Source organism: Leptonychotes weddellii, chromosome 3 (genome assembly GCF_054177405.1).
Source record: "Leptonychotes weddellii isolate Sample4059 chromosome 3, ASM5417740v2, whole genome shotgun sequence".
Lineage (NCBI taxonomy): Eukaryota > Metazoa > Chordata > Mammalia > Carnivora > Phocidae > Leptonychotes > Leptonychotes weddellii.
In genome coordinates this window covers 30,644,214-30,659,984 of record NC_138371.1, presented here as the reverse complement: position 1 = coordinate 30,659,984, position 15,771 = coordinate 30,644,214, and the positions used below count along the sequence as shown (strand labels likewise).

The window sequence follows — 15,771 nt, the reverse complement described above, 5'->3', positions numbered from 1 at the left end:
TAAGTTCATATCAATATTTCCAAATCAAACTTAAGATAACATGATTTTGGGGTGCCTGGCTAGCTTGGTCAGTAAAGCATGTGACTCTGAATCTCGGGGTTGTGAGTTCAAGCTCCACATCGAGTATAGAGATTACTTAAAAAGAAAAAAATGACATGATTTCTACTTGATTTGTTTGATTTGATATTTATGTCTATTTTTTCTTATGCTGAAAAGTTTAGCTCTGATGACATTATCATAATTATTTATGTTTAATCCTAAAATACACCAATAACAGTTTCAAAGTAATAGTAGCAATATTAGTAAAATTATTGACTACAATTTATTTCTCCTCATTTCTTTGCCACAAAAAACACACAAAAGCATTTTGCTTTCTCCACCTAACAATATATTTTGATGATCACTGCCTGTCATTTTGTATAGTTCTCTTTTTTATAGCTGCCTACAACTCCATTGTGTAGATGTTTATTTTTAATGTTTCTGACAAACTTTACATTATTCTTCATGTTATTGTCTGTTGAATGCTTGTGATAATCTACATATTCTAGGACAGTTATAATTAAACCATAATTCCTAATAATCTGGCTAAATTTAGACAGAATGCAAATATTGGGAAAAAATGCAAATTCTCAACTAAACATAATAGTTTGAATTCCCAGTGAGTAAGAAAGGAAAAGGACTCCAAAAATGTAGGGTGGAAGAATCTAGTCTGAAATTGTCTATAACCTGTAATTTTACTGCTAGTTAGAAAATGGTTATGATTTGTCTTAACACAGATTCCCTGGAAACAGAGCCTGATACAAAAGCTTACATGCTAACACTTAATAATTTTGAGGGTGAGGAGTCACGTGCAATCCCAGGGAAGTAGAAGCGAGGGGAAAGGGAAGTAAAGCAGAGAAGGAGGGAGAGCAAGTGCATGGAGTATGTTTCTGATCTGGCCTCACCTCCCCAACAGCCATGGTTGGTATCAAAATGGTGGACTGCACTCCGTGGGACTTCCTCATTTCTTGATTGTGTTACCTGTCCCTGGCAGGCAGGTGGCCAGGCATGAGGGTCTCTCCTTATCAGTCACTCTATGTGTGGGGGCTCTTTGGTGATGGGGGAGGTAGCAGTAACAGTGGTCACACTTCAAGACAGCGTAGGGGGGGCACCTGGGTGGCTCAGTCGTTAAGCATCTGCCTTCGGCTCAGGTCATGATCCCAGGGTCCTGGGATCGAGCCCCGCATCGGGCTCCCTGCTCCGCAGGAAGCCTGCTTCTCCCTCTCCCACCCCCCCTGCTTGTGTTCTCTCTCTCGCTGTGTCTCTCTCTGTGAAATGGATAAATAAAATCTTAAAAAAAAAAAAAAAAAAAAGAAGGGACGCCTGGGTGGCTCAGTCGGTTAAGCGTCTGCCTTCGGCTCAGGTCATGATCTCAGGGTCCTGGGATCGAGCCCCACATCCGGCTTCCTGCTCAGTGGGATGTCTGCTTCTCCTTCTGCCTGCCCCTCCCCATGCTTGTGCTCTCTCACTCTCTCTGTCAAATAAATAAAATCTTGAAAAAAATTGTCTCTAATTTAAGTGAATCTTTAAATTGGTCTGTTTTACATCTCTTATGGCAATTTTGAAACAAAACTTCAATACATGTTCATCATTAAATTCTCTGAAAGGGCTTTTTTTTAACTACTGAGGTTCAGATATCAAACACACATAAATATTGTTGTAGTAATTGACATGATTAATTTTTTCCCTTAATGATGCTGATATCGTGTGTGTGTGTGTTTTACATTCTGTCTCACTCTGATTAGTACGTTATAGTGGCCATAATATTAGGAGTGTATGAGAGAAAAAGTTCTGCACAAAGACTACAAAGTAGCTCAAGCTAGTTCCTTGACATGTCATGCTTAAAACGGTAACCATTAATTACATTTATGTGGCAGGAAGGGACGGGGGAGTGGGAAGAAGAGAGGGAGAGAAGAAGATATTTCAGGCAAACTCTCCTCTCCTCACCATTGGGTAACATCATTACCTGTATGGTAAAAATAACACTGGTGCTCACTAGATCGTTTTTGAATCAATGAATGAATGACTACCCCTCTGGGACTATTAGATACCGTACACTATTGCTTGAAGGCATCTTCCTATTCTATGATTCTGTGGTTTCTTTACTAAAAGTTGGCTAGCTTGCAAATTTAAAGTCTGAGAAGCAAAATGCTTCCAGATGAAAGGCAGGGAGAAAATACTCCTCAAGCCGTCCACTTTAGCGCCTGGGAAGCCTAATAAATATCATGATCATTTACACACGGATAAGCAATGGAAATTCATCAAAGCTGTGTACAGTAAGAGCACTAACTTGCGTCTGGAAGAAGAACTTTGTGCCAAAATTGATTCCAGCCAAAATCAGCTGTCCTGTTTTCAGTTGTGCACAGAAGAATGCAGGCGGCCACCTTTCTGATGTGATTTCTCGCACTGATCAGGAAAAACTGCTGAAGTCATGAGGCTGCTCCACTCAGAGCCCTCATGTGAGTCATACGAAAGCTCGATCCCTGCTGACCTCTGGCAGAAAGGTTGCGAACGAGAACAGGAGAGGCAGAGGGGAGAGGTTCAAGTGCGGGTTTTCTCCTTGAACCTAGAAGATTATGGGTCAAGAGCTGTGTACGAAGACTCTCCAGCCTGGATGGCGCTGCCATCGCTGTTGGGAGGGAGACGATGCACACAGCTGCCAGAGGACAGTGCCTGAGCCCGAGCCGGCGGAGGCTGCGACCGAGGTATTTGTCTCGCAGGAGGAACATCTTCCTCTGTTGATAAACTAAGGAGTTCAGAGACTCCCTTTCTGAAGCAGGGTCGGATTTTTCTGCGGTAGGTCTAAACCAATAAAAGGAAAATCCTATTAAAGTCACAGAGAATTTATGGCTGTTGTTATCAAATTTGTGGATGTTCTTGTAAACCAAAAGGGAAAAACAATCGTGTGCTTTGGGCTGCACAACACTCAGTTGACTTAAAGTTGAGAAAGAGTTATTCTCTTGTAATCTCCGAAGTACTAAATGACAGAGCTGAGCCTCATGAAAGCAAGCTGCAGTATTGGTATGCTATGGATTCAAAATCTTGATGATTAGCTTGTGATTGTTAGCAATGACATATGAGAAAATCATTCCCCAAAAAAGATAAATTAAGAGGACATGAGAAAAAAAAAAAAAGGCTGAGTTAAACAGAGAAAAATTGGAAACCATCCATCAAAGAGATTTAGGCTACCCGAAGTGTTTAGGACATATTTTTAAGTGAAGAAAGAATGTAGATTTTCTGCAGTTGATATCATCATGTCTTTTTTAAGGATATGGCTTTCAGGAAAGGACTTGCTTTTTGGGGTGTAGGAGGCTTAGAAAACATCTGAAGAGTGACAATCAGACAAATGAAGAAAAAAATAGTTTCTGCCAGCCACTGAGTCTTGACTTTGCATATATTTTATTCCTGTACTTTCCTTTTTCTCTAGCTGACAGACCTAAAAGAAGCATCATGTTCCATGACTTCATTTCACCCCAGGGGACTTCAGGCTGTCCGTGCCCAGAAGTTCAAGAGTAAAAGGCCACAGAGTAACAGTGATTCTTTTCAGGAAGAAGATCTGAGGCAGGGTTTTCAGTGGGTGAGTGAACATCTGATGTGGGTGAAGAAAAATGTAATATGTGCTTGTCTAGGGAGGTTGGCCCTCCCTTTAGGGCAGTTATGGAGAGGGCCTTTCCAAGTATACTCTGGCAATGCTGTCTAATTTCTCTGGGGGGAAAAAGTCAACCTTAAAAAAAAGTGCTCTTTCTTTCTCTCCCACCTCTCGCCCCTCCCCATTCTGCTCAAGCAGAGGAAGAGCCTCCCTTTTGGGGCAGCCTCATCTTACTTGAACTTGGAGAAGCTGGGTGAAGGTTCTTATGCTACAGTTTACAAGGGGATTAGCAGGTGAGTGACTCATAACTGGGAGAGATTCTGCAGATGAGGATCTCACTCCTCTGATTCGAAATTATAGAGCTGGGGGACACAGGGCAGAAGTTCGTGACCAGTGCAAGACACCATAGTCAACAGGGAGAGACGCAATGATTTAAAGAGCCTTGCAAGAAAAACGAACTTCTCTTGCCCTGATTAAAATCAGCCCACTGAAATGTTTATCAGCTTTTCCTCTCTTTTATTCAATTCGAAGTAGAATCTTTCTACTACGAACCCAAGGAACAAGTACTGCTGTTCACAAGTGCAGTCTCTAAAGGGTTTTTCATATCTCTCCCTAAAACACGACGACAGAGGTTTGCAATGACAAACTTGAGTTTGCTCCTTCATTCTTGTTTTACCTTCTTAGAGGAAACTGAAGTTGGTTTCTACAAAGCATGATATATGCAAAAAATGATTAGCCCTGGGGTTTGTATACTTGAAAAATATACAAAATGGCTGGAGAATAAAAATAATGCTAATCCAGAAGGCAAGGGCCCATTTTGGCTAATGAAGTTGTTAAACAAATGTGAATTTCATTGCTTTAGTCAAGATGGGACAGTTGGAGGTTTGATTTCTTTAATTTATGTTACTCCAGTGGAGAAAAATAATGGCTCAACAGTGGTTAAGTGTTCATTTTAAAAATGTAATATAAATACTGCAAGGCTATTTATTATTTATCCTAGTAATCATGTTATTATTTTTACATGGTGAAACAGGATTTTAGGGAACTATCATTTTAAATATATTATTTAATTGAATTCCACAAACTATCTTAGGAACTAAGAATATAAAATATTTCCTTCAAAGGACTCACCTGAGTAATAGGATAAAAAATACATTAGAAATATTTGTTTAGGGGTGCCTGGGTGGCTCAGTCAGTTAAGCGTCTGCCTTCAGCTCAGGTCATGATCTTAGGGTCCTGGGATCGAGCCCCCTGTTGGGCTCTTTGCTCAGCGGGGAGTCTGCTTCTCCCTCTCACTCTCTCAAATAAATAAACAAAATCTTAAAAACAAAAAAGAAATACTTGTTTAAGTGCATAGAAATGTAGGTACAAGTATATTCATTGCAGCAAGATTTGTAATAGAAAAAGTAAAAACCTGGTCACCTCACTAATGGAGGACTGGCTAAATAATCACCATGCAGTGAAATAGTGTGCAGCCATCTAAAGTAAGAGGTAGACGTACTGATATGAAAAGATGTCCACTATTTTAAAAGACAAAAGCAAGTTTAGAATAATATATACCCTATATTCTCATTGAAAAAAAAATTCCGATGTACCATGCATGTGTAAGTTTATATATGCATAGAGGAGTCTGGAAAAACGCACAAGATTATGAAAAATAGTTATTTCTAGTGGTTGAAACTGTGGTGGGGAAAGAGAGATTACTCAAACTCTTTACTTTATTCCTTACCACAAAGGCATTACATTTATCATTTAAAAATAAGTTTAAAAATGTCATAGAGATAGATGCCAAATAAATTCAATATCAGTTACTAGTTTTTAAAAACTCTGAGCAAAATAGGAATAGAATGATAATTCCTCATGATGTAGAATATTTCAAATCATCAATTCACATACTTTTTTTGTTAAATACTAGAGACATCCCGTTAAGTTAGAGATAGGGTGAGAATGCTCATTATCCTTTACTGTTAAAGATTACCATAAAAATCCTAGTCAATGCAATGACAAAAAGAGACTGATATAATTTTTGTGGATTACAGAATTGCCTCCTCTGAGGGAGGGAAGGGAATCATCTAAGAAACCAGTAGAAGCAGTAAGCTAGAACAGTAAGGTGATCAGTTACAACATTAAAATACACTTATCAAAAGTCATCTTATGTATTAGCAATAACCATTTAATAGAAAATATAGTAAGGGAAGTGACTCTTACAATATCAACAACAAAAATCATTAGTATCAAAAAATGGGCAAAGATTTACTAAGGGACATTAGACCTGAGAAATAGCCAGATGGGCATTCATTCATTCTACTAATATTTATTAAGCACCTACTATGTGCCAGGCACTATTTCAGCCAATAGAGAGTCACTGGAGAACAAAGGAGACAAAATTCTCTACTCTTATGGAGTGTACATACTAGTAAGGGTAAGATAGGCAATAAACAAATTAATGAAAGACTGATTCTGTCAAAGAGTGAAAAAATGCTTGGGAAAAAAATAAAACAGGGGCACCTGGGTGGCTCAGTCGTTAAGCGTCTGCCTTCGGCTCAGGTCATGATCCCAGGGTCCTGGGATCGAGCCCCGCATCGAGCTCCCTGCTCAGTGGGGAGCCTGCTTCTCCCTCTCCCACTCCCCCTGCTTGTGTTTCCTCTCTCACTGTGTCTCTCTCTGTCAAATAAATAAATAAAATCTTAAGAATAAATCAATAAATAAACCAGTGAAGTGGGATAAGAGCGCCAGGGTGGGGTGGTAGGACTATTTTAAATAGCGGGCTGAGAAGGGAACACTTGAACACAGACTCTGACAAAGGTGAGGCGCGAGCCCTGTGCGTGAGCGGTGGGAGAGAGCCTCATGCAGAGGGAGTAGCAAGTAACAACTCCCTGAGGCAAGAATAGGCCGGACATTGGAGGGGAGGGTAGAAGAGCTGCAGTTGCAGTAGATTAGGTGTATAAGGTCTGGTGGATTATTCCAGAGACCATTGTAAGTACAGAATATTTGGGTTAGAAAATCTAATAGTGCAAAGATGTCAATGATTCTTTAATTTCAAGTTTTATTATACTATAAATGTGTTGAAAAGCTACAATACTAGTGTAGTATAAGGAAAGTGTAGTATAAGAAAAAATCAGATCAAGGAAATAGTGTAATATAAGAAATAGTGTAGTATAGAAATAGTGTAGTGTAGCGTAGTACAAGAAAAGACAGATCAAAGAAATATGATTTTTTTAAGTCCAGAATAGTCACAAACCCAAGTATTAGTAAGATCTAATATATATATAATCATGGTAACCTGTCAAATCATCAGGGAAAAGAAGATAGTCCAATAATGAAGCTGGGATGATCATTAGCAACTTGGAAAAAGTAAATACACAATATGAATTCCTAGTAGATTAAAGAGGTAAATGAAAAAGAAAAGATAAGAACTAGAAGAATAGGGACACCTGGGTGGCTCAGTCGTTAAGCGTCTGCCTTCCGCTCAGGTCATGATCCCATGGTCCTGGGATCGAGCCCCGCATCGGGCTCCTTGCTCAGTGAGGAGCCTACTTCTCCCTCTCCCTCTGCTGCTCCCCCTGCTTGTGCTCTCTCTCTGACAAATAAATAAATAAAAATCTTAAAAAAAAAAAAAAAGAACTGGAAGAATAGGTAAAGGAATTCTATCTAACCTTTGGGCTGGAAAGATTTGTCTATACATAATACTGAAGTCAGAACCCTTAGGAGAAGATTAGAAGCGTCCATGGTGCCCCATCTACACATGTATGTTCTAAGGAGCCCTAGTTCTGAGAGATCTTACTAGATGTTCATTGAAACACTTACCATTGTCAAATCATTGCAGGGAACCCTAAAACAAAAGTAAAAATGTGATTCTTTATTATAAGTGCTCTCAGCATCTTTAAAATGTTAATGTATACCATGACTGTCTAAGAAAGATAAAGAAAATTTTTAAAGCATAAAGCATTTTCTAAACATATTTGACCAAAAAACTGTTTTGGGGATGAGGAGAATGTCACAGAGGTATGCTCTGAGTAAAACATTTTGGAAAATACTGAACTTCATAAAAATTTTAAAGTTCAAAATTTTAAAGACATGTGAAAGTAGACAAAATAAATTGGTAAAAAGTATACACAAAACATTTCAATGAAAAGGTAGGCAAGTAGGCAAATCACAAAAGAACAGAAAAGACCAAAAAACTTAACAAAATTCAGGTCCACAATTAGTTAAAGAAATAGAAATTAAAATGTGATAATCCTTTTTAGGCAAATTAAATAGGCAAAAAAAAAAATCCTTTTTTTTGCAAATTAAATAGGCAAAAAACAAACCCCATATTTATGGGGCTATGTCAAAGGGACACAGGAGCCAATTGAAAGGGCTCCCAAAGGATAAAGTTGGAAAATTTGAGTAACAAAATAAACTAATATTGAATTATAACCCAAAGTGTAAAATAAATATCTGAGTCTACACTGCTATGAATAAATGGCTCAGTAAATTAATAAATGAGAGAGAAGAGACAAATTTCCTGTGCAAAAGAATTTCAAATAATTTATGTAAATAACTGAAGAGGGTGGAGCATAAATCCCCACACCTTAAGTGTGGGTTACTCATGGTAACATTCTTCCAAAAGTACACTGTGGAAAGGGAGTAGGGGAAGAATAATCACAGTGAATAAACCTGACAGACACTACCTCAGCTGGTGAGTAAGGCCAATATCAAAAGTCGTAAATTCTGACAATAGTCTGCACCCTTAATATGATGTGATGAAATGGCACTTTACCTTCTCAAAAACCATAACCGCAGTCTAATCATAAAAAAAAATTAGAAATGTTCCCATAGAGAGGTATCCTACAAAATTCTTTACCAGTATTCCTCAAAAACTGTCAAGGTCATCAAAAACAAGGAAAGTCTGGGACGCTGTCATAGCCAAGAGGAGCCTAAAGAGACATGACAACTATATGTAATGTGGTATCTTTGATGGGATCCTGAAACGGAGAAAGGACATTGGGTAAAAACTAAAGAAATCCTGATAATATATAAATGTATCAAAGCGACACATTGTACACCTTTAACCTCCAAATGCTGTATGTCGATTACATCTCAATTTCAAAAAAAAAAAAAGACCAAGATAAATTGATTTCTTAAATGTATACATATCTACTGTGATATCTACTTTAAAAGAGATAAAAAGAAAGCATTTTGAAATCAAATTGGAAAACCATAACAAACTTATAAATGCTGTAGAAAAGGAAAAAAAAGGAATATGTAACAGCAAATACATTTTTTAAACTTAAAAATCCTCTATAATCCATCACTCTAGCACAGCGATTGCACATTCACACAAATTATTTAAAGTCACAAACATGGTATGCTTGCTATTTTGTATTCTATTGTTCATTTTATCATGAATATTTTCTAATTTCTACATGTCTCTGGATTTAAGCTTTTGTCATGAATTCAAAGTATTCTATCATATTGATGTACCACACATTTTTAAATTGTTCTAATGTTGATCATTTCAGCTATTTCTACTTTGTTCTATTATATCATAGTAGAGAATATCTTACATGCATTTGGAATTTTAAAAATCATTATTAAATAAGTCTATTGGGAAAAATTCCTGGGTCTGGTACTTTTATGGCTTTTCCTGTGTATTATCATGTTGCGCTACCCCCAAACTTTACCAATGTATAACGCAACCCATAATAAATAATACAATTTTACTGCAAAAAACTAAAGAATTCTCAATAAACTATAAGCTTTAGTTAATAATAATGTATCCATATTGGTTCATTAATTATAACAAATGTATCATACTAATATATTAACAATGGAAGAAACTGGTTGAGGGGTATATGAGAGCTCTCTGTATGATCTTCCCAATTTTTCTGTAAATCTAAAACTGCTCTAAAAAATGAAGAAACACAAGAAAACAAAAAGCCTGCCCAGTGTTGGCAAGAAAGTTCTGGAATGGCCAGTCAGTGGTGTGAACATTCTGTGGCATAATTTGGGAACATGCGTTCAAAACAATAAAAACTTGTGCACAGCATACCCTGACTTATCAATTCCAACTCTACCCTAAGAAAAGAATAGGGGCTGTGTGAAAAGATAGCACTATAAACATGACCGTGACTGTATTTTTATAATGGCCCAAAGAAACAATGTAAAAGCATTTGGAGGTGGCTAAGCATAAACACACTGTAGTATATTTATGTGATGAAATATTATCTCATTATTAAATATCACACAGTACAAGAATGAGTAAAAGAGGGAGGCCTGGGTGGCTCAGTTGTTAAGCATCTTCCTTCCGCTCAGGTCATGATCCCAGGGTCCTGGGATCGAGCCCCGCAACGGGCTCCCTGCTCAGCGGGAAGCCTGCTTCTCCCTCTCCCATGCCCCCTGCTTGTGTTCCCTGTCTCACTGTCTCTCTCTATCAAATAAATAATTAAAATCTTAAAAAAAAAAAAGAATGAATAAAAGAAAAATTAGATGGAGGAAAAGCAGGTTACTAATAACATGATATGAATCCCACTGTATTAAAAATAACGTATTTAGGGGTGCCTGAGTGGCTCAGTCAGTTGGGCTTCTGCCTTCGGCTCTGGTCATGATCCCAGGGTCCTGGGTTCCAGCCCCACAACAGGCTCCCTGCTCGATGGGGAGTCTGCTTCTCGCTCTCTTTCTGTGCTCTCTCTCGCTCTCTCTCAAATAAATAAATGAAATCTTTAAGAAAAATAATATATTTATCTTCGTATGAAAATCTCGGTGCTCCAGAACTTCACTTACATGGGTGAACCAAATGATGAATAAGGGGAGAGCAGGAGGAGATAAAGAGAGAGAGATAATAGTAGGGCTGGGCAGATCAGGGGGCACCTAGGAGATGGTTGTAAGAATTTGGCTTTCATTCAGAGTGAAAGGTGAAGATTAACAGTGGGTTTTGAGCAGAGAAGTGATTTGTTCTGACTTTCCCTTAGAAAGGGTGCCCTGGGCTACTCTGTTGAGAGAAGACAGTAGGGGAACAGACATGAGAGTAGGGAAACTGTTAGGAGGTCACGACAACAATTCAGATGGAAAATAAGGATGGCTTAAAGTGCACAAATGGAAATGAAAAGACAAGATACATCGAAATATTATGAGGCTGGATTTGGTGGGGGGAGGGGCAGGGTTCTGTGCTTTGCAGTGTTTTATCACTTTGGTAAAAAGAAAGAAAATATTTTGATATACATACATATGACTTTTTAAAACTGTTTATTTTGAGAACATTGTGGATTCATATGCTGGAATATATTTGGAAGGAAAAGCTGCTTTGGTTACACTTTGTTACACTGTCCTTAGCATAAACTGCTGCTATGAACTGCTGTGAACCATCTCAATAAATGTGTGCCCCCCCCATCCCGACTCTTCTAGGATAAATGGACAACTAGTGGCTCTAAAAGTCATCAGCATGAATGCAGAGGAAGGAGTCCCATTTACAGCTATTCGGGAAGGTAAGAACAAAGAGATCTGTTTTACAAGCCCTCAATTTGGTAAAAAAATACATTGAGTCTATCCATTCGGCATCTGGCTTTTGATATTTCTAGAAGTAATATTATAATTGCAACTGTATTCTTCCTAACGGTTTTCAGAGTATATTTATACTATCATTTTATTATTTATTCTTGAGGAAATTAAGATTCAAAACTATTATATTAGTTGCCCAAGACTATGAACTCGATGTGTATTCACTAAATGCCCTCTATGTGTTTGGTCCCATGCTAAAGTGCTAAGGCTACCCCAGACAAATCCATATAGAAGAGAAAAAATAACACACCCACACAAATTCTCAGTAAGTAATTTACCTGGAAATCATAAGTTGTTTAGATAGCATTTAAGGAACTCTTTGGGAAGGCATGACTTTTTAGTGTCGTCTCTGTATGTTCTCTGTACCCTGGGCACTATAGTAAGTAGGTGAGGCATCTGTTATCAGATGGACTCGGGTTTGAATCCTAAATCTACCAATTACTATGGTGTGACCGTGAGTAGACTAGGTTACCTGTTTTAGACCCCATTTATTGCAGAAAGAGGATCATAGTACCTCTTCTACTGAGTTGGTATGAGAATATGTATCTAAAGCACGTATCGCATTTTCAGAGTTCAACAAATATTGGCTATTATTATTCCATTCTTGTTTCTTTCCTTTAATGATGTCTTGTTCACTATCAGGATAACTAATAATTTATAATATAAAAATCAAGAAGGGCGCACCTACCTGGGTGGCTCAGTCGGCTAAGCATCTGACTCTTGATTTTGGCTTGGGTCTTAATCTCAGGGTCTTTCATTCAAGCCCCACGTTTAAAAAAAAAATCAAGAAGGCAATATAGTAAAAACAAATCATCAAAAATACAATTTATTAACCTTTTACATGAGCTATTTAAAATAAAATGATAGGATTGCTATCCATTTTAGCAAAAACAAACAAATGTCGCTTCCCTTTTATTTTCTTCCCTTTTTAACTACTTTATCTTCCCCTCTTTATGGAACACATACTATACGCGCAGCATCTTGCTGGGCCTTGTTAAGGATGAGAAGAAAAAGCCCTGATCTTTGCTCTGTATTATTTTCAGTTTTAACAGAGCAGATGATTCAAGTTACAAGTGTTAAAATGGAGGTTAAAAAAAAAAAAGATGCAAACTAAGATGAGAACCAGTGAGTCTCAGTGTGCTTAATGGAGTCAGTAGATTTTGAACCAAGCTTGGAAGGATGGGTTATGCAAAGAGGCATGGAAAAAGCAATTTAGAAAATGAGTTTATAACTGAATTTGATGCCATTTTCAAAAGTCTTTTATAGCCCCTGGGAAATATGTCATTTTGAATTTGAGTAGAGGGGCCAAATGGCTGTCAGGTTAGGTGGGGATTCATCCTGGTAGGATCAGGTGCATTCTGGAGGAAAGCAAGATTTTAAGTGTTTAATATAATGGAAGCTGCATTTACTAATGTACTTATTAGTGGTCCCCATGAACGTATGATCAGATTTAGAAAGAGATGTGTGGATAGGTTGAACAGTATTTCTGAACATAATAGAAATCCCCAGGTCACCAGTATAATGGGAGAGTCTCTGGCCCAGCTTCACTGCATTTTCATGGTGTTGCCTTTGTGCATTCGAGTTTGCCTATTACTTCAGACCTGCCACACTCAGATTTTTGCCCACAGCCAAGTTTTTCAGGTTGACATTTGACTTAGCAATAAAAAATTTTTGCCAGTTTTGCTAACAGATGGCTCTCAGCATGGTTCAGAAAAGCTGGATCTGTATTGTTCTGTATGGTAGATGTTTCTTTTATTGCATATTTACTGAGGATTGCCTCTCCCTCCCAGGTGTTTGCAATTACATTCAGTATTCAACTGTGGACTTCCTGGGTTTGTTTTATGGACTTACCTTACGTGAACGCTTTGCTTGTATAATATTAAAAACCACAAGAGGATTTTTGACACATTGGAGGTTGTTAGGCATCCACTTTCCAACAACGAATGTTTCTTTTTCCATCACTGAAAAAGCTGGGAGCCCTTGTTAAAGAAGCCCTCTCCCCTCAAGAGGAGATGAGGCCTCATTTGAAAACTTTGGCACTGTCCCATTTTTCCTGTAAGAACTTTAAGGATGTGAGACTAGGGAGACAGGAGGTTAAATGAGAAGGGATGGAAGGCAAAATAAGAACAGCTGGAGTTCATTAGTTAAAATCCAGGGTCACTAGCTAAAAAGGCAACCGAAAGCCACATGCAGAAACACTGAACAAGTAATGCAGATTTTTTTAAGAAAAGCCTTGAAGCAGGAATTACTTTTCCTGAACAGTTCGGCTGCTCTGATGGGATATCAGCCAAAGAATTACTGAGTAGGATTTTACCACATGGATGGTCTCTCTATATGTAAGTAGAATACATATGGTGGTTCATTAATCTGGTCATTTGGAGAACTATTTGATCTTAACATGTAATATGATGAAATTAGCAACAGTAGGAACAACACTAAGGGAAACGTATCTTAATATATATGCCAGATACCTCTCATGTGTTACCTCTTTCAATCCTTTTAACAACCTTTGGAGATAGATGCTATCATTATTCCAAAGGATAGCCACGATTCAAACCAAATCTCTCCGATTCAAAAATCTGTACACTCTCTATGAATATTCTACAGATATTCTACAAATATTTATTGAGCACCTACTATGGCTAGGCACTCGGATGGCTGCTGGATACATAGTAGTGCACAAAATAGACACGTTCCCTGCCCTCATTCCTTTGCTAATTAAAAAGATTAGCTGCCTTCATAACAACCTGAAAAAGATCTTCCCTAATTGGCTCTAGAATTATATTTTAACTGTTTAGTTTTACAACTAGGAGAAAATACTTTCATTTGAACAGGTGAATATTTTAAGCTTTTATATAAGAACACATTCCCTAGTTTTACAAAACTGTGTATCATTACCTTATCTTAATAACGTGCATTATTTTAAATATCTTTCAAAAAAAATAGACTTTTGGTTCAAACCCAGGACTTTCAGACCCTCAACATCATTTGTTTAGGAAGCAATCATATAATTAAATTTTTTTGAAGACTAGGCATATGACATAATCTTTTCTCCCCCTCCCCCCTCATTATCTTTTTTTTTTTTAAAAACACATCAACTCTAGGAGGTAAAGCATGTTATTTTTGTGGTGCGGATGAAGGAATCTGAGCTTCAGGAGGTTAAGTAACTTGTCTGAGGCCTCAAAACTAGTAATCAGAATAGTTAGGTATTAGAATCCATTTTGCTCTCATCCTACTTTATTATGATAAATTTAGAAATCCATAACTCAAGCATTTGTCCTCTAGCAAAAGTAAAAATAAAAATAGAAATCTGTTTTTATGATACATTTTGTGTAAATGTTAAGCAAAATGCAGAAGAAATATTTTAAAGGAAATAATATTGTATGTTTGTCAATTCTGATTCTATCCTGTACTTTATAGCACCAGTAATTGCAGTGTTTAAATTAGAAACAGTTTTAGCTGAGGATCTTTTAAGATCATTCTCTAATAGAAAACATTACAAAGTAATTATTCCCAGTCCATACATGAGAAAACTGAACCAAAAATAGACTAAGGAACCTCCCCAAGATCATACAATGAGGTAGAGGATACGATAAGAACGCTGACTTGCCTGTTACTACAAATAGACTGGGGGGTCCTGGTTGACAAGAAGTCCTCCATTGAATACAATCAAATCACATCATAGACATAGCATATTTTCATATGCATAGTTACATTTTTATAAAACAAAATGATGTCAGGATGATGATATGGGATCAGATGACAATTGCAAAGAAATCAGATGACTACTCATCTAACATTTGTCTTAGCATTTAACATTATCTAGATTTCTTTTCTTGGAATGAATAACTTGACTCATTTACTTGATTTATGACACCCAGGCCAGAAGAAATGTAACATCAGGAACCACACTCTTTTTAATTCAATGTCCAGTGGCGGTTGGGGGTGGAAATTGACTCCATTATTAACTCCTACATAAACTCAATTACAACAGTTTGGTCTGCACTAATTTACAAGCACTTACTGAGCACCACATGCCAGGACTACACTAGCTGCTAGAGATACAGAGACAGGGACGGGGACAGTCCAGACCTTCAAAAGCTTACAGCCAGCCAGCCATTCACTACATGGAGCTGTGCCGTAGGACTTTGAGTGCCAACCTTGCTCTTCCTTGTCATCGTCATCTTTTACATAAACTAAAACAGAAAACAGTAGAGTAACAATAAAACGTCATGACCCATTGCACTTGGAAAGCACCAGTTTTCCTAAAACTTTACTAAGCCAAAACCCCAATGAAATTTAACAAAACCAAGAAACTAAATATTCTCATATCACTGCAAGATGAAAATAATTTTTAAAATTATTAAATATCTTACATATATGAGAATCAAACTAAATGCCATTTAATGTTCAACCAGTTGGTCCTACTATGTTTGGACATTTAAAATAAAGAAAGAAATACTTTGCATTTTTAAAATGAACTGAATAGGGGTGCCTGGGTGGCTCAGTCATTAAGCATCTGCCTTCACCTCAGGTCATGATCCCAGGATCCTGGGATGGAGCCCCGCATCAGGCTCCCTGCTCCTTGGGAAGCCTGCTTCTCC

General features: G+C 37.6%; 1 protein-coding gene across 2 annotated transcripts in view; it reads left to right on the top strand.

The window, feature by feature from the left end:
• The first annotated feature begins 2,417 nt into the window (after positions 1–2,417).
• CDK15 (cyclin dependent kinase 15) overlaps positions 2,418–15,771 on the top strand; it is an 80,217-nt gene continuing 66,863 nt past the window's right edge. For both annotated transcript variants that reach the window (XM_081813883.1, XM_081813882.1), the window contains exons 1-4: positions 2,418–2,744; positions 3,467–3,616; positions 3,827–3,921; positions 11,015–11,094. In XM_081813883.1, coding sequence (XP_081670009.1) covers positions 2,616–2,744; positions 3,467–3,616; positions 3,827–3,921; positions 11,015–11,094 — 454 coding nt within the window. In that variant the 5' untranslated portion in view covers positions 2,418–2,615. The remainder of the gene's footprint in view (positions 2,745–3,466; positions 3,617–3,826; positions 3,922–11,014; positions 11,095–15,771) is intronic.